An 18,183-nucleotide genomic window follows, 5' to 3' on the forward strand; every position below is an offset into this window, starting at 1 on the left:
TCACCATTTAAATAATCTGATCTTCTATTTTTCCTTCCAAAGTGGATGACCTCACATTTACCAACATTATACCATCTGCCAGACCCTTGCCCACTCACTTAACCTATCTATATCTGTAGACTCTCTGCATCCTCTGCACAATTTACTTTTCCACTCAATTTAGTGTCCTCAGCAAACTTAGATACGCTACACTCGGTCCCCTCTTCCAAATCGTTAATGTATGTCGTGAACAGTTGCAGGCCCAGCACCGACCCCTGCGGCACCCTGCTCACCACTGATTGCCAACCAGAGAAACACCCATATATCCCAACTCTCTACCTTCTATTGGTTAACCAATCCTCTATCCATGCTAATACATTACTCCCAACTCCAATTATCCTTATCTTATGCATAGGTCTTTTATGCGGCACCTTATCGAACACCTTCTGGAAATCCAAGTATACAACATCCACCTGTTCCCCTCTATCCACTGCACTCATTATATCTTAAAGACCTCCAGTAAGTTTGTCAATCAGGATCTGCCCTTCCTGAATCCACACTGTGTCTGCCTGATGGAACCACTTCTAGCCAGATGTCTTGCTATTTCTTCCTTAATGATAGCTTCAAGCATTTTCCCAACTACAGAAGTTAAGCCAACTGGACTATAGTTACCTGCTTTTTGCCTCCGTCCTTTTTTAAAGGAGTGGCATGAGATTTGCTGTCTCTCAATCTGCTGGGGCCTGCCCAGAGTCCAGAGAATTTTGGTGAATTATCACAAATGCCTCTACTACTGTCATTTCTTTTAGTACCCTGGGATGCATCCCATCAAGACCAGGGGACTTGTCTACCTTTGGGCCCACAAGCTTGTTCATCACTACCTCTTTAGTGACAGCAATTGTATCAAGATCCTCTCCTGCCATCACATCTCTCCACTATGAGGACTGACACAAAATAGTCGTTCAAGGCCTCAGCCATTTCCACATTACCCAATATTAATTCCCCCTTCTCATCTTCCAAGGGATCTACATTCACTTTAACCAGCTTTTTCCAGTTTATATAATTATAAAAGCTTTTACTATGTTTTTAGTAAAGTAAACTAGCACAAAATATAATATCTTCCCTTTCTTTAATGCTTGCTTAGTAGTTCTTTGTTGCTTTTTAAAGTTTTCCCAATCTTCCAGTTTCCCACTGCTCTTGGCGACTTTGTATACATGGGCTTTTAGCTTGATGCCTTCTTTCACGTCCTTAGTTATCCAAGGCTGGCTCTCCCCACCCTTACTGTCCTTGCTTTTAACTGGAATATACTTTTGTTGAGCACCGTGACAAATCTCTTTGAAAGTCTTCCACTGTTCCTCAACTGTCCCACCATGTAGCCTGTGTTCCCAGTCTACACTAGCCAACTCCTCCCTCATCCTGTTGTAGTTTCCCTTATTTTGGCATAATATGCATGTTTTAGATCAAACTATTGCACCCTCCATTTGTAAGAAAAGTTCAGTCATACTGTGATCACTCTTTCCAAGAGGATCCCTAACTACAAGATTGTTAATTTTACCTGTCTCATTGCACAGGACCAGATCTAAGATAGCATTTTCCCTTGTAGGTTCACTAACATGCTGTTCAAGAAAGCTATCACGGATACATTCTATGAAGTCCTCCTTAAGACCACCCCGACCAACTTGATTCGCCCAATCCATGTGGAAGTTAAAGTCCCCCATGACAACTGCCGTTCCATGCATCAAATATTTCTTGGTTTATTGCCTGTGCCACTATAACATTATTGTTTGGCCTATAGACAACTCTCACCATTGATTTTTTTTCCCCTTTACTATTCCTAATCTCTACCCAGATGGACTCATTCTTTTCCTTAAATCTTATATAGTCTTTCACTATCGGCCTGACCTCATTCTTGGTTAAGAGCACTACCCCACCTCCCTTACCTTCCTGCTTATCCTTCCATATTACCTGATACCCTTGGATATTTAATCCCCAATCATCTCCACCCTGCAACCACATTTCTGTAACGGCCACTAAATCCTACCCCTTTGTACTGATTTGTGCCACAAGTTCACTGACCTAGCCCTCAAATATTATGGGCATTCAGATAAAGTGCCCTTACAATCATTGTCCTTTTCAAATGTAGTAACCTTTGTATCCTTTGCATTTGACTTTTGTGTACTCCACTCTCACTTTGCTCTTGTTTCTTTTGCTCTGGTCTCTGCTTTGCTTCCTTGTCTTTCTGCATGGATTCCCATCACCCTGCCATATTAGTTTAAACCCTCCCCAAAAGGACTAGCAAACATTCCCCCTTGGACATTGATCCCAGTCCTGCCCAGGTGTAGACCATCCAGTTTGTACTGGTCCCACCTCCCCCAAAACTGGTTCCAATGCCCCAGGAATCTGAAACCCCCCCGCACCACTACTTAAGCCACACATTCATCCTAACTTTGTCCTGACCCAAAACATTGACCGCCTGCTTTTCTCCACGGATGCTGCCTGGCCTGCTGAGTTCCTCCAGCATCGTGTTTTTCATCCTAACTGTGCTGCTATTCCCACTCTGACTAACATGTGGCACAGGTAGTAATCCTGAGATCATTTCCTTCGAGGTCCTACTCCTAGCTCCCTAAATTCGGCTTGTAGGAACTCATCCTACTTTTTTTTCTATATCATTGGTACAGCAGGCACAGTAGTATAGCAGTTAGCGTAACACTATTACAGCGCCAGCGACCCGGGTTCAATTCTAGCCACTGTCTGTAAGGAGTTTGTGTATTCTCCATGTCTGCATGGGTTTCCTCCGGGTGCTTCGGTTTCCTCCCACATTCCAAAGACGTACGGGTTAGGAAGTTGTGGGCGTGCTATGTTTGGGCCAGAAGTGTGGCGACACTTGTGGGCTGCCCGCAGAACACTCTATGCAAAAAGATGTATTTCAGTGCGTTTCGATGTATATGTGACTAATAAAGATATCTTACCTACATGCACCACGACAACTGCGGTTCACCCTCCCCTTCCGGAATGTCCTGCAGCCACTCAGACATCCCTGACCCTTGCACCCAGGAGGCAACACACCAACCAGGAGTCCCGTTTGCAGCCACAGAATCTCCTGTCTGTCCCCCTAACCATGGAATCCCCTACCACTATAGCTCTGCCACTCTTTCCTGCCCTCCTTCCTGACACTCACAGTGCCAGGATCCGGGCTACTGCTGCCTTCCCCTGATGAACCATCTCCCCCAAGTATCCAAAACCATTTTGGAGGGAGATGACTGCAGGGGACTCCTGCACTACCTTCCTGCTACTACTCTGCGTGTTGGTCACTCATTCCCTGTCTTCCCCTCAGCCTTCAAACTGCAGTGTGACCAACTCACTAAACGTGCTATCCACAATACTGTCAGCATCACAGATGCTCCAAAGTAAATCCATGCGCAGCTCCAGTGCTGTCAGGAGCTGCAGCTGGACACACTTCTTGCATATGTAGTCATCAGGGACACCAGCAGCCTCCCCGAGTTCCCACCTTGCACAGCAGGAGCATGACACAGGTCTGAGCTCACCTGCCATGAGTAAAAATCTCTGAGGGAAAATAAAGAGACAAAAGAATAAGAATCTAACCTCTCCTTACCTTAGTGTTGTTCACCCTCCTCACTGAAGTCTGGTATTCACCAAAGCCCAGACCTAGACAACCAGCAGCACTTTGACTGGACAGCAGCCCCTCTCAAAATGGCTGCTCCAAAATGGCCACTCCATTTGACCTTAACTTCTTATTAGCTGCTGATAATTAGCTAGTTAATCAATTACCTATTAACTAACAATTAGCTGACTTCCCTCTTAAATTCTTGCAAGTGAAACTCACAAACAAGCAAGGAGACTCACTGCTTTCCAATTCTCTCGCTCCGTCACCAATTCAGCCTCCACCTTTTCTCACCAAAGCCTCAGTTCCCCACTCTAACACTGGCACACTCCTCCTGAGCTAAAGCCTCAGCTCCCCACTCTAACACTGGCACACTCCTCCTGAGCCAAAGCCTCAGTTCCCCACTCTAACACTGGCACACTCCTCCTGAGCTAAAGCCTCAGCTCCCCACTCTAACACTGGCACACTCCTCCTGAGCCAAAGCCTCAGTTCCCCACTCTAACACTGGCACACTCCTCCTGAGCTAAAGCCTCAGCTCCCCACTCTAACACTGGCACACTCCTCCTGAGCCAAAGCCTCAGCTCCCCACTCTAACACTGGCACACTCCTCCTGAGCCAAAGCCTCAGCTCCCCACTCTAACACTGGCACACTCCTCCTGGGCCAAAGCCTCAGCTCCCCACTCTAACACTGGCACACTCCTCCTGAGCCAAAGCCTCAGCTCCCCACTCTAACACTGGCCCACTCACACACTAGCCACTCCAAAATGGCCACTTTGCTGGACCCTTACTTCATTTTATTGGCTGCTGTTAACTAGCCAATGAGCCAATCAACTATCAACAACTTGCAAATATGCCTCTTTTAGACTCGAACAAGGTGAAACTCACAAGCACAGAGACTCGCCTCTTTTCAAAGGTCCCGCTCCAAATCTCGCTCCTGACTCCTGCAAGGTGAAGCTCACAAGCACAGAGACTCAGCTCTTTTCAAATCTCCCAAGTCTTCAGCCTTTATATGTATGTGTGACTAACGTATAGAGGACCTGAAACAAACATGCAAAGTGCTTGACCTGTGTAGTGGACACAATCTCACATGGTTGTCATGCTTTAGATTAAATTAAATTATTTCATGAAAAAGACAAAATGTTATGCTACACAAAAAGAACTTGCTGATCAGTATTTTTTAAGTGGTGAGAAACTAGTGAATGTGGAGCTGTGGAGGATTTTGTACATAACACAGAAATCTGACATATAGATCGAGTGATTAGGGAGGTTGATGGTGTGCTGGAGTCACAGTCATAGAGTTGTACAGCGTAGAAAAAGGCTCCTTGGCCCATACTTGTGCACGCCCGACCAAGATGTATATTCAAGCTAATCAAGTAAATGGGTCATTTTCGGGTTGGGAAGCTGTGACTGGTGGCGTGCTGCAGGATTTGGGGGCTGTGGTGCACCTGTTCACACTCTGTATCAATGAGTTGTATCAGTGGACTAAGTGTACTATATCCAAGTTTGCTGCTAATTTCCTGATAGCATCCCCATTAAGACAGCAGGATGCAGAGAGGCTTCACGGGGCTATGGAAAGACTGAATGGGAGAGATGTGAGAACTGGAATATAAAGTGGCAAAATGTGAGATCATCTGCTCCGTTAGAAACACTGAAGGCGGGAATATTTTTTTTAACTGGTGAAAGGTTGAAAGAACTCCAGAGGGACCTAGGTCTTTGTATACTAATCACAGAAAGGTAACGTCAGGTACAGCAAGTAATTAGGAAGGCATGAGGTATGTTAGCCTTAAACAGAAACTGCTAGAAATACTCAGCAGGTCAGGCAGCATCTGTGGGAAAAGAAACAGAGTCAATGTTTCAGGTCAAAGATCCTTCGTCAGAACTGACAAAGGGTCTCCGTTCTGAAGAAAGGTCTCCGACCTGAAATGTTGACTCTGTTTCTCTTCCCAGAGATGCAAGGGGCCAAGTAGGTGGCTCCTGTTTCTGTTTCTTCTACACTTCTCGCTGCCTCGGTAAAGAAGCCAACATAATCAAAGACCCCACCCACCCCAGACATTCTCTCTTCTCCCCCCCCTCCCATCAGGCAGGAGATACAAAAGCCTGAAAGCACGTACCACCAGGCTCAAGGACAGCTTCTATCCCACTGTTATAAGGCCATTAAGCAGTTTCCTAGTACGATAAGATGGACTCTTGACCTCAATCTACCTCGTTATGACCTTGCACCTTATTGTCTGCCTGCACTGCACCTTCTCTGTAACTGTTACACTTTATTGTGCATTCTGTTATTGTTTTACCTTGTACTACCTCAATGCACTGTGTAAAGAATTGATCTGTATGAACGGTATACCAGACAAGCTTTTCACTTTACATGTGACAATAATATTCCAATTCCAATCCTTGCATTGCCATATTCTTCTAGTTCATTTTCCATGAGCTCAAGTCAAGGTGAGTTTATTGTCATCTCTGCACAAGTACAGTGAGGTACAGGTACAATGAAAAACTTGCTTGCAGCAGCATCACAGGCACGTAGGTACAGACAGCACACACAGTATAAATTATACATAAGTTATACAAGACAGTGAAGAGAGAGACAATAAAGTGTGCAAAAACAAGACCTTGGTGCAAAAAAAGAGACACAGTGGGAGACAAGTCCATGGCAGTGCAAAAGGTGGTCCGTAGTGTTCCGTTGCTAAGGTAGGGTTAGGGTTGTGCAGGTCGGTTCAAGAACCTCGTAATTATGAGTCTCGCCGTGGGCTTGTCTTTCCCTGCTTCCTGTCTGACAATCATCTGCAATCTCTGGCCTCATACTTTCCCTATTTCCTTGGCTCCATCACTGGAACGTGCCTTCAGCTGTGGAGTCTCTGAAATCCCCTCCCTAAACCTCCCCTTCTATTTACGTCCTCCCTTAAGGTATTCCCTTAATTCCACCTTGTTAACTCTCAGGTATCCCCTATGTGGTTCAGTGTTGGAACTTCTTTGCTATCTCTCCTGTGAAGTACCTTGGATGTACTGCCATGTTAAAAGGTGCAAGAGTGCTTCCCGATGAGTGACAAACCTGGTCTTATCTCTACCCTCCGATTCTTTGGTTCTTAACTTGCTTCATGGGACACTGGATCTGCAGTAAGTTTGGGCTTTGTCGCTCAGAGGTGTCACTGGTTTACCAGTTTCGGAAGCCGAGGATTGACCTTTGCACGTTTTCCACAGACGGTGGTCTGCGGAGGTCACAGGCCGGAGTCGTGCCTTGCCCCACATAAAGACGTATCTGAGGGCTTCGCCGGATTTCGAAGAGCTGGCGTGGTTTCTTGTCACGAGGTGAGAGATGGTTCGGTCTATGTCAGTCACCAAGGCGTGGATGGATAGCGGTCAAGTGGTGACAAAGGAAGTGAATGTAGATGGTACTTGATGGTTGAGATACATAATTCCCTGAAAGTGGCATCACAGGTAGACAGGGTTGTAAAGAAGGCTTTTGGCAGCCTGGCATTCATAAATCAAAGTATTGAGTATAGGAGTTGGGATGTTATGGTGAGGTTGTATAAGACATTGGTGAGGCCAAATTTGGAGTATTGTGTGCAGTTCTGGTCACCTAACTATAGGAAGGATATCAGTAAGATTGAAAGAGTGCAGAGGAGATTTACTAGAATGTTGCTGGGTCTTCAGGAGTTGAATTACAGGGAAAGATTGAACAGGTTAGGACTTTATTCCTTGGAGCATAGAAGAATGAGGGGAGATTTGATAGAGGTTTACAAAATTATGAGGGGTATAGACAGAGTAAGTGCAAGTAGGCTCTTTCCACCTAGATTAGGAGAGATAAGTACGAGAGGACATGGCTTTAGAGTGAAAGGAGAAAGGTTTAGGGGGAACCTTCACTCAGAGAGTGGTGGGAGTGTGGAATGAGCTGCCATCTGATGTGGTAATGCGGGCTCACTTTTAAGTTTTAAGAATAAATTGGATAGATACATGGACGGGAGAGGTCTGGAGGGGTATGGACTGGGTGCAGGTCAATGGGACCAGCAGAATAAAGTTTCGGCACAGACTAGAAGGGCCGAATGGCCTGTTTTCTCTGCCGTAGTGTTCTATGGGTTGAAGGGCCTGTTTCTGTGCTATATGAACATAGAACAATACAGCACAGGAACAGGTTCTTTGGCTTACAATGATGTGCCAAACTAATTAAACATCTCCACTGTATTTGCTTCCACCAACACCCCTAACAGCGCATTCCAGGCACCCACCACTCTGTGTAGAAAAGAAATTTCCCCCACACATCTCCTTTGAACTCACCCCCTCTCACCTTAAATGCATGCCCTCTAGTCTTAGACCTCTAGCACGCTCTCTCGTATGACTATTAACAAGAAGTGGTAAACAGTTATCCCCCCCCAGCTCCCATTAGTAATCCTGCTGTCATTTGCGGGTCGGTGGGTGTCGCTTTAATCGTTGATCAACAGGTAGTGGGCTGACGACACACCGCACTAAACCAGGCTTACACAGCAGTGTGGATGGAGTGCCACCCTGTCAGAAGTGCTCCCATTCAGAAAAGGTTTTCAACCGAGGTTCTCTCCGCTGAACCAAGTGGATGTACGTAAGAAACGGGAGGGGTTGGCCTCTCACCTGGTCCATCATTTGGGGGAGATCATTGGCCTCAGCTCCGCCCACCATCCATTTTTGACCCCCCCCCCACCAGTTCCACCCACCTATGACCCAAACTTTACCCACTGGATCTCCCCCTCCCCTATCTGCTTCCCTTCACCTCTCCCCTAATGGTTCCCATTCTCACCTTCCTTACCTATCAGATTCCAGCACCAGTCACCTTTGTGTTCCTGCTTATTGCCCTCCCAGCTGTCTCCACCTTCACCTCTCCTGACTCTACCTGCCCTCCTTTTGTCTGCCTCCATCTGGATGACAGGGTCCAGATGAAGGTTCTCGACCCAAAACGTCAACTGCCCATTTCTCTCCATAGATGCTGCCTGACCCGCTGAGTTCCTCCAGCATCTCATGTGTTGACCCACCTGACTATGTCTCTCAACTCCACCCTCCGCAACCTGGCTCCGTCTGCCCGTCATCTTTCACCCCTCCTTGGTCCATTGATCACCTACTGACCCCTGTCCTCTTTACCAGCTCTCTGCCCGTCTCCTCTCTGTCCTGATGCATCGACAATTCCTTCCCCCTCCACAGATGCTGCTTGACCCGCTTAGTTCCTCTGACAGATTGTGTCTCCGCCTTCCTGCCGCGATCGTCTTCCAAAGATCTGTGCAGCCCAGAGTTGAATGCCCGATATTTCTGAACCACAGCTCTCTGCGCTGGAGCATTTAAAAGGTTCATGAGGAGCCTCTTAGTCAAGAAACTCTTCCTCATCTCGGTCTCTGTCTGGCCCCTTACCTGAAGCTAAGCACCTCAGTCCTAAACCCCCCCTTACCAGGGAAAATATCCTCACACCGTCCATCCTGTGGAAGACCCAATGTCTTCAGTTTGCTCTGAAAATCAGAGGAATTTCCCTCATTGCCCTGACCAATATCTGCCTCTGGATCGACAGCTGAAATATCTGCTCATTTTTCAGATTGCTGTTTGTTAGCGATTATTAACTTACTAATCACACAACAATCCCATTCCCTTCCTGGAGCCCTGAAGTTCTCTCTCTCTCTCTCATCTGGCCTTCAGTTCCCCTTTGATTCTTTTTTCTACTTACCTACATGTAAGGTCATTGGTCGCATGTACCGAGGTACAGTGAAAAACTTTGTTTGCAGGCCATCCAGACTGATCATTCCAAACATGTTAGTACAAGGGAAAAGCAGTAACAGAGTGAGAATATAGTGTAACACCTACAGAGAAAGTGCAGTGCAGGCAGACCATAGAACCATACAGCACAAAACAGGCCCTTCGGCCCACCACGTTGTGCCATCCATCAAACCACCCTCACACTATCTAACCCTTTCCTCCCGCATATCCCTCTATCTCACATTCCTCCATGTGCCTATCCAACAAACTCTTGAACCTGTCCAATGTATCTGCCTCCACCACCACCCCAGGCAGTGCATTCCGTGCACCAACCACTCTCTGGGTGAAAAACCTCCCCCTGACATCTCCCCTGAATCTCCCACCCAATACCTTAAAGCCATGCCCTCTCGTCTTGAGCATTGGTGCCTTGGGAAGGAGGCACTGGCTGTCCACTCTATCTATTCCTCTCAGTATTTTATATACCTCTATCATGTCTCCTCTCATCCTCCTCCTTTCCAGTGAATAAAGCCCTAGCACCTTAAGCCTCTCCTCATATTCCATACGCTCTAATCCAGGCAGCATCCTGGTAAATCTCCTCTGCACCCTCTCCAACGCCTCCACATCCTTCCTATAATGCGGCGACCAAAACTGAACACAGTACTCTAAGTGTGGTCTAACTAGAGTTTTGTAAAGCTGCATCATCACTTTGCGGCTCTTAAACTCAATCCCACAATTTATGAAAGCTAACACCCCATAGATGCAAGGGCCATGACGAGGTGGATTGTGAAGTCAAGAGCCCATTTTATTGTACCAGGGAACCGTTCAATAATCTTATAACAGCAGGACAGAAGCTGTCATTGAGCCTTGTGGTACGTTTTCAAGCTTTCGTATCTTCTGCCTAATGGGAGAGGGGAAAAGAGAGAATGACCAGGGGTGGGTGGGGTCTTTGATTATGTTGGCTGCTTTCCTGAGGCAGCGGGAAGTGTAGACAGAGCCCATGGAGGGGAGGGTGGTTTCCATGATGTGCTGAGCTGTGTCCACAACTCTCTGCAATTTCTTGTGTTCACGGGCAGAGCAGTTGCCGTATCAAGCCGTGATGCATCCGGATAGGATGCTTTCTAGGGTGCATCAATAAAAGTTAGTGAGGGCCAACGGGGACAGGCCAAATTTCCTTAGCCTTCTGAGGAAGTGGAGGCGCTGGTGTGCCTACCAACCCAGATGCCTTTGAGATGCAGGAAGAAACTGGAACACCCGGGGGAAACCCACATAGTCACGGGGAGAACTTGCAAACTTCACACAGACAGCAGCCGAGGTCAGGTTTGAACCCGGGCCGCTGGTGCTGTGAGGCAGCGGCTCTGCCAGCTGCGCCAATGCACCACCTTACGTAAAATGGTGGGGAAGGTTTGAAGGCCTGTTGGGCTATTCCTGCTTTTCATCCTTGTATAGGAGAGGAGTGGGTTGTTCCCCGCTCTGGTTGTTATCCACTGCCCCTCCTCGGTTGGGTCTGTGTTGGTTGAGGTGGAGGCTCTGTGTACCGTGAAACATTGATTGTGTGGGACAAGATAAGGTAAAATAAGATATCTTTATTAGTCACACGTACATCAAAACACACAGTGAAATGCATCTTTTGCGTAGAGTGTTCTGGGGGCAGCCCGCAAGTGTCGCCACGCTTCCAGCACCAACATAACATGCCCACAACATCCTAACCCGTACGTGTTTGGAATGTGGGAGGAGACCGGAGCACCCGGAGGAAACCCACGCAGACACGGGGAGAACGTACAAACCCCTGACAGACATTGTCCGGAATTGAACCCAGTTCATTGGCGCTGTAATAGCGTTACGCTAACTGCTACACTACCGTACCTGCCCCCACACTACCATGCCTGCCCCATTTGGAAACACAAGTTGTTATGAGTCTCCCTCCATTTTGTCTGTGAAGCATAGTTTTGATGGTGTTAAGATATCTTTATTAGTCACATGTACATCGAAACACACAGTGAAATGCATCAGGTATTCACCCTCGACAATAATGATTGGTTAGGCACAAAGAGAATCAGTATTAACTGACAATTACCTTTATTGGTTCAATTAAAATCAAAAACATGCAATTCATACTAAAGTAAATATCTGTGCGCACATCCATGAGGTTTCTCTAACCCTTTCTGAACAGTCAAAGAACAAAAAACGTCATAGGAGTTCATGCTGGGCAGGCGTTCGTCTTGATCCCGACAATAATCTCTGCATTCCCGACGTGGGATCATCCGCGTTAGTTAGTCTCCAGAGTTTTTGCTGCTTCTCTACCCGAAACCGTCCATTTTTTGTCCTTCTTATCGAACTGTTGTGTTTCGATTTCATTGGCTCTGATTCATCTGGCTAGCCTCTGTCAGCCTCTCATTGGATCTGGCCCAAGGCTACAAACAGCATTACTTTATTGCTCTTCCCCCAGACTTGTGGCTCATGTCACTTTCTTTGTTCTGTCTGTATCAGGCCGGTTTCAAACCAGTTCAGCCAAGTCAGCCAAACACTGGGCTCAGGTCACTTCAGGTGGCAGGCTGTTCTTTCCATCAGCCTGCCACTTCTACCTAACCAAATAAACACTTCAGAACAACTTCTTATTTGGAAATGATCTCTGGTTTGGTAGATTATCGATAGGGTCCTCATTGTGTCCACTTTCAATTGCTCTGATCAAGCCATCCCTGAAGCAAGAACAAAATGGTGGCCACAATAACAGTCTCACAAAATGGCAGCCTCCATTCCTCCCACCACACAGCAAGAACAAAGACTTCTGGTTCGTCTACTTCCACCGTCCTTGACTCATTCCATTTAGACGTTTTGCAGGTTTTAATTCTTTTATGGCCAACAATGGAGAATTGCAAATTGTCTCAAGTGCTCCACATGAAATGTTCAGGGTGTCAATCACGCGTTTCTATGCATGATTCAGATGCTGAGAAAACACTGTATGTGCTCCACCTCGATTTGATTCCCTATTTTACCTTCATCTCAGGGAAATGTTGGATCGTTACTGAAGTGCTGTGTTCTGTCATTGTATATAGGCTTCCTGGTGTGATGGCCTTTCGGAGATTATTAGATCTGATTGTTATCTGTCTGAAGTGTGTGTAACAGCTCTTTTCTTGCAGATGTGTCTTCTAAGTGCAGCTAGAGTATCTATGAGTATCTGCCTCCGAGGCAAAAGGCCTTGGTTTTAAGTTCTCGAATCCAAAGCCCAAAACTATAGGTTGTCCCTTCAGTGTGAGTACAAGAGAGTGCTGTTTGGTTTGAGTAACTGACTTTCAGATGTGATGGTGCTGCTTGGACTCTGGTTACCAGAACTTAGCCCACAAGAGCCTGACTAGATGTGGTAGTGGAATTGGAACGGCAATTGGTACGGCAACTGCTCTGCCTGTGACCGCAAGAAACTGCAGAGAGTTGTGGACACAGCTCAGTGTATCACGGAAACCAGCCTCCCCTCCATGAACTCTGTCTATACCTCTCGCTGCCTCGATAAAGCAGCCAACATTATCAAAGACCCCACCCACCCCGGACATTTTCTCTTCTTCCCCCTCCCATCAGGCAGAAGATACAAAAGCCTGAAAGCACGTACCACCAAGCTGAAGGACAGCTTCTGTCCCACTGTTATAAGACTATTGAACGGTTCCCCAGTTCATAAGATGGACCCTCGACCTCACAGTCTACCTCGTTATGACCTTGCACCTTATTGTCTGCCTGCACTGCACTTTCTCTGGAACTGTAACACTTTATTCTGCATTCCATTATTGCATTACCTTGTACTACCTCAATGCACTATTGTAATGAATTGATCTGTAGGAATGGTATGCAAGACAAGTTTTAAGATAAGATTTCTTTATTAGTCACATGTACATTGAAACACACAGTGAAATGCATCTTTTGCATAGAGTGTTCTGGGGGCAGCCCGCAAGTGTCGCCACGCTTCCAGCGCCAACATAGCATGCCCACAACTTCCTAACCCATACGTCTTTGGAATGTGGGAAGAAACCAGAGCACCTGGAGGAAACCCACGCAGACGCAGGGAGAAAGTACAAACTCCTTACAGACAGTGGCGGGAATTGAACCCGGGTTGCTGGCGCTGTAAAGCGTTACGCTAACCGCTACACTACCGTGTCTGACTGTACACGTGACAATAATTCACCGCATATCAGCACAGTTGCTGGAAGTCTTTAACAATAAAGTGCTGCTACATCATGGAGAGCTGAAACAGGAGACCTGAGCTTCTTTAAGTGAGCTAGATGATTTACTTGCCTAAGTGTGGCAAGGGGGTAGTGATGGTGGTGTTTTCTGATGCAGTGTAAGTGCTGAACACTTTTCATTTTGGAATGTGCCTACGTCAGTGGAGGTGATGTTAATCAGGCTGCACTTTTCATGATGAACTGTCATTTTATCCTTCATGCCAGTCCATCTCAGATCACCCTGTATGCCCGTCCCACCCCCCTCCATGAGAGGGGACACCCTTATTGGGTTGGAAAAACTTAACAGGGTGCAGATGTCGGACCCAAATAAACAGAGGCATTTGTTTAAGCAATAACATAGAAAACTATAGAATAGTAAAAAGTCAAAAGTTGAGTTTATTGTCATATGCACAAGTACATGTGTGCACAGGTGCAATGAAAAACTTACTTGCAGCAGCATCACAGGCACAGAGCATCAGATAAGCAGCATTCACAAGAAAAACATAAGTTATACACAATTTGTTCTAGAAAGAACGCAATTAGAACAAAAAGGTCCACTTTAGTGCGTAGTGATCCAAGTGGTCATAGTGTTGCTAAGCTCTAGTGATTAGGGTTGTGCATAGCTTTAAGGTGAGGGAGGAGAGGTTAAAGGTGATTTTTGTTTTTACACAGAGTGGTGGGTACCTAGAACAGGCTGCCAGGGGTGGTGGTGGAAGCAGATACTATAGTGGTGTTTATATAGGGATATGGATTATGTGCAGACAGAACGGGTTAGTTTAATTCAGCATCGTGTTCAGCACAGACATCATGGGCTGAAGGGCCTGTTCCTGTTCTGTCCCATTCTCTGTTCTCTACAGCATGGGAACAGGTTCCTCAGCCAACCATCAAGCACCCATTTACACAAATGTAGTGGTTAGCATAACGCTATCACAGCGCCAGCGACCCGGGTTCAATTGCGGCCGCTGTCTGTAAGGAGTTTGTACGTTCTCTCCATGACTGCGTGGGTTTCCTCCGGGTGCTCCGGTTTCCTCCCACATTCCAAAGACGTACAGGTTAGGAAGTTGTGGGCGTGCTATGTTGGCACCAGAAGCGTGGCGACACTTGCGGGCTGCCCCCAGAACACTCCACGCGAAAGATGCATTTCACTGTGTGTTTCGATGTACGTAATGAAGAAATCTTATCGTTACACTGTTTTCCTTCTCCTTCACTCTCCCTTTCTCCTCTCTCTGTTCTCTCTTTCTTTCTCTCCTCTCTCACTCTATTTTTCTCTGTTTCTTTCCCCATCTCTTGTCACTTTCCCTCTCTGTTTCCATCTCCCCTCAATTTCCTCGGTTCAAGTCACAAGACTGTTGGCAACTTGGGGACGATTTTGATGATGTTAGTTGGAGCTTTATGAATGTGTTTGCACTTCAGACCAAGGTCAGTTGCCCCATCTGGCAGGGAAAGGCATTGACATCATATGTTTACATGGGCATTTACCATTGTAAGTGAAAGTGGAGTTTATTGTTGTATGCACAAGTCCATGTGTGCACGGGTGCAGTGAAAAACTTACTTGCAGCAGCATCACAGGCACATAGCATCAGATAAGCAGCACTCACAAGAAAAACATAAGTTAAGCCTAAATTATACACACGTTTTACAAGAAAGAACACAATTAGAACAAAGTCCATTGTAGTGCAAAGTGATCAAAGTGGTCATAGTGTTGCTATACTGAGGTAGTGATTAGAGTTGGGCAGATTGGTTCAAGAACCGAATAGTTGAAGGAAAGTAGCTGTTCTTGAACCTGGTGGTGTGGGACTTGAGGCTTCTGTGCCTCCTGCCTGATGGTAGCTGCGAGAAGATGGCATGGCCCTGTTGATGGGGATCTTTGATGATGGGTGTTGCCTTCTTGAGGCATTGCCTCATGTAGATACTGCCAATGGTAGGGAGGGATGTGCCCGTGATGTATTGGGCTGAGTCCACTACTTAAGCATACATTTATAAATCCCTGCCTAGGTTTTTACAGCAAATAGCAATTGTATATTGTACAGTGTCTTGGGCATGGTCTTAAATATACTGAACTATATGGAGAGTGCAAAATTGGATGCTTTCCAGGAGAGAGAGTTAACAACATGAATAAGTGGCAGCAGTGGGAGGGATGAACCTGAGGACAGAGTTTATAAGGAGCCACTTTTAATATGTGAAAATTCACCAATATTTTTGAGCTGCCCCTTCCTCTCAATCTAAGGCGCACAGGATGGATTAAGGAGGAGAGGGTGATATTTAGACGTAAGCCTCCTGTTGGAAATGTCAGAGTGAGTACCAGCCCAGACAGTGTAACGAGAGTCTGTACAATCCTCTGAATTTTTGTCAGGTCATTGTACAAGCTGCGACTGGTTGCTAAGCTGCGGCAACGTGAAGTGCTTGGAAATCGATCACAGAATTGGTGCAAGGGTAATAGTTTCCTAACTAACAATCACAAAATGATAAACGGCAGCTCAGATGCAATTGTAATAAATCATGCACCACTCTCAACAAATGAGCTGTTGAAAATCAGTGAGTTAGCTGCGGCTGAGAGTTGCCCCTCTTGTCTCTGACTCAGAAGCTTGTGAGCTTGTTCCCACTCCAGACACTTGAGAACGAAAATCTGGCTGAAATTGCTCAATGAACACATGCACTACTGTCGGAGGATAAGATAAGATTTCGTTATTGGTCACATGTACATTGAAACACACAGTGAAATGCATCTTTTTGCATAGGGTGTTCTGCGGGCAGCCCACAAGTGTCGCCACGCTTCCGGCGCCAACATAGCATGCCCACAACTTCCTAACCCATAGGCTTTGGAATGTGGGAGGAAACCAGAGCTCCCGGCGGAAACCCCAGCTGCTCTCGCATGTCGAGGTAAAAGATCCCATGTCATTTTGTTGAGATCAAGCAGGAGGGGGTGTTGGGGCTCTTGGTGGATCAGTCCCCAGAGCCTAATGGGGTCTATCCCAGGTTATTGAGAGAGGCAAGAGAAGTGATTGCTGGGGCCTTGACAGAGACCTTTGTATCCTCTCTAGCCACAGGCGAGGACCCAGCGGACTAGAGAACAACCAATGTTGTTCCTCTGTTTAAGAATGGTAGTAGAGACAAACCAGGAAATCATAGGCGGGTGAGCTTTGCTTCAAGGTAGGGAAATTATTGGTATTGGTTTATTACTGTCACCTGTACCGAGATACAGTGAAAAACTTGTCTTGCATACCGATCGTACAGGTCAATTCATTACACAGTGCAGTTACATTGGGTTAGTACAGAGTGCATTGAGGTAGTACAGGTAAAAACAATAACAGTACGGAGTAAAGTGTCACAGCTACAGAGAAAGTACAGTGCAATGAGGTGCAAGGTCATCGTATAAGGGAACCGTTCAATAGTCTTATCACAGTGGGGTAGAAGCTGTCCTTAAGTCTGGTGGTACATGGTGGAGAAGATTCCTAGGATATGATCTACTCACATCTGGAAAAACAGACATTGAAGACAGCTTTGTGTGGGAGCAGTCACGTCTTACAAATTTGATTGAATTTTTTGAGGAGGTGATTGATGAGGGTAGGGCAGTGGATGTTGGCTTTTGACAAGGTCCCTCATGGTAGGCTCATCCAGAAGGTTAAGGTACACGAGATCCATTGAAACTTGGTGGATTGGATTCAAAATTGACTTGGCCATAGAAGACAGAGGGTAGTGGTTGGAGGGGTGAAATTTTGACTGGAGGGCTGTGACCAGTGGTGTTCTACAGGGATCAGCGCTGGGACCTCTGTTGGTTGTGATATACAGTACGTGAATGATTTGGATGAAAATGTGTAGGTGAGCTGATTAGCAAGTTTGCAGACCACACAAAAATTGGCGTAGTTGTGGATAGTGAGGAAGTTTGTCAGAGGATTCAGCAGGATATAGACCAATTGGAAATATGGGCGGAGAAGTGGCAGATGGAGTTTAATCCGGACAAATGTGAGGTGTTGGACTTTGGGAGGTCAAATATAAGAGGGAAGTTTACAGTAAATGGCTGGACCCCGCGGAGCACTGATGTACAGAGGGATCTTGGGGTGCAAGTGAAAGTGGCAATACAGGTAGATAGAGCACAGAAACAGGCCCTTCGGCCCATGATGTTGTGCTGAACTAATTAAGCTAATGATGCCTGATTAAACTAGTCCCTTCTGCCTGCACTTGGTCCATCTCCCTCCATTCTCTGCACATTCATGTGCCAATCTAAGAGGCTCTTTTAAACACCTCTATTGTATTTGCCTCCACCATCACTCATCGCAGCGCATTCCAGGCACCCACCACTCTCTTCACCACCCCATCAACTCTGCAGCCACTTGGGTGGTAAAGAAGGCATTCGGCATACTTGCCTTCATCAGTTGGATTGTTGAGTATAAAAGTCGGGAAGTCATGTTGCAGCTGTATAAAACTTTGGTTCACCAGGATGCTGCCTGGATTAGAGAGTATTAGCTATAAAGAGAGGCTGGACAAATGAGTTGGTTTCTCTGGAGCGTCAGAGGCTGGGGGGAGACCTGATAGAAGTTTATAAAATTATGAGGGGCATAGGTAGGGTAGATGGTCAGTGTCTTTTTCCCAGGGTGGAAATGTCAAATACTAGAGGGTAGGTTTAAGGTGAGAGGGGCGAGTTTAAAGGACATTTATGAGCCAAGTTTCTTTTAC

At 46.3% G+C, this 18,183-nt stretch overlaps 1 protein-coding gene across 3 annotated transcripts in view; it reads left to right on the forward strand.

Moving 5' to 3' along the window:
- The window catches only part of tdp1 (tyrosyl-DNA phosphodiesterase 1), a 102,756-nt gene that overhangs the window by 55,996 nt on the left and 28,577 nt on the right, over window positions 1–18,183 (forward strand). For 2 of the 3 annotated variants that reach the window (XM_052013487.1, XM_052013480.1), the window contains exon 13: window positions 6,800–6,907. The exons of the other annotated variant lie outside the window; for it this stretch is intronic. In XM_052013487.1, coding sequence (XP_051869447.1) covers window positions 6,800–6,907 — 108 coding nt within the window. The remainder of the gene's footprint in view (window positions 1–6,799; window positions 6,908–18,183) is intronic. 3 annotated transcript variants of the gene reach the window in all.

This window comes from Pristis pectinata, chromosome 1 (genome assembly GCF_009764475.1).
Source record: "Pristis pectinata isolate sPriPec2 chromosome 1, sPriPec2.1.pri, whole genome shotgun sequence".
In the NCBI taxonomy this organism is placed as follows: Eukaryota; Metazoa; Chordata; class Chondrichthyes; order Rhinopristiformes; family Pristidae; genus Pristis; species Pristis pectinata.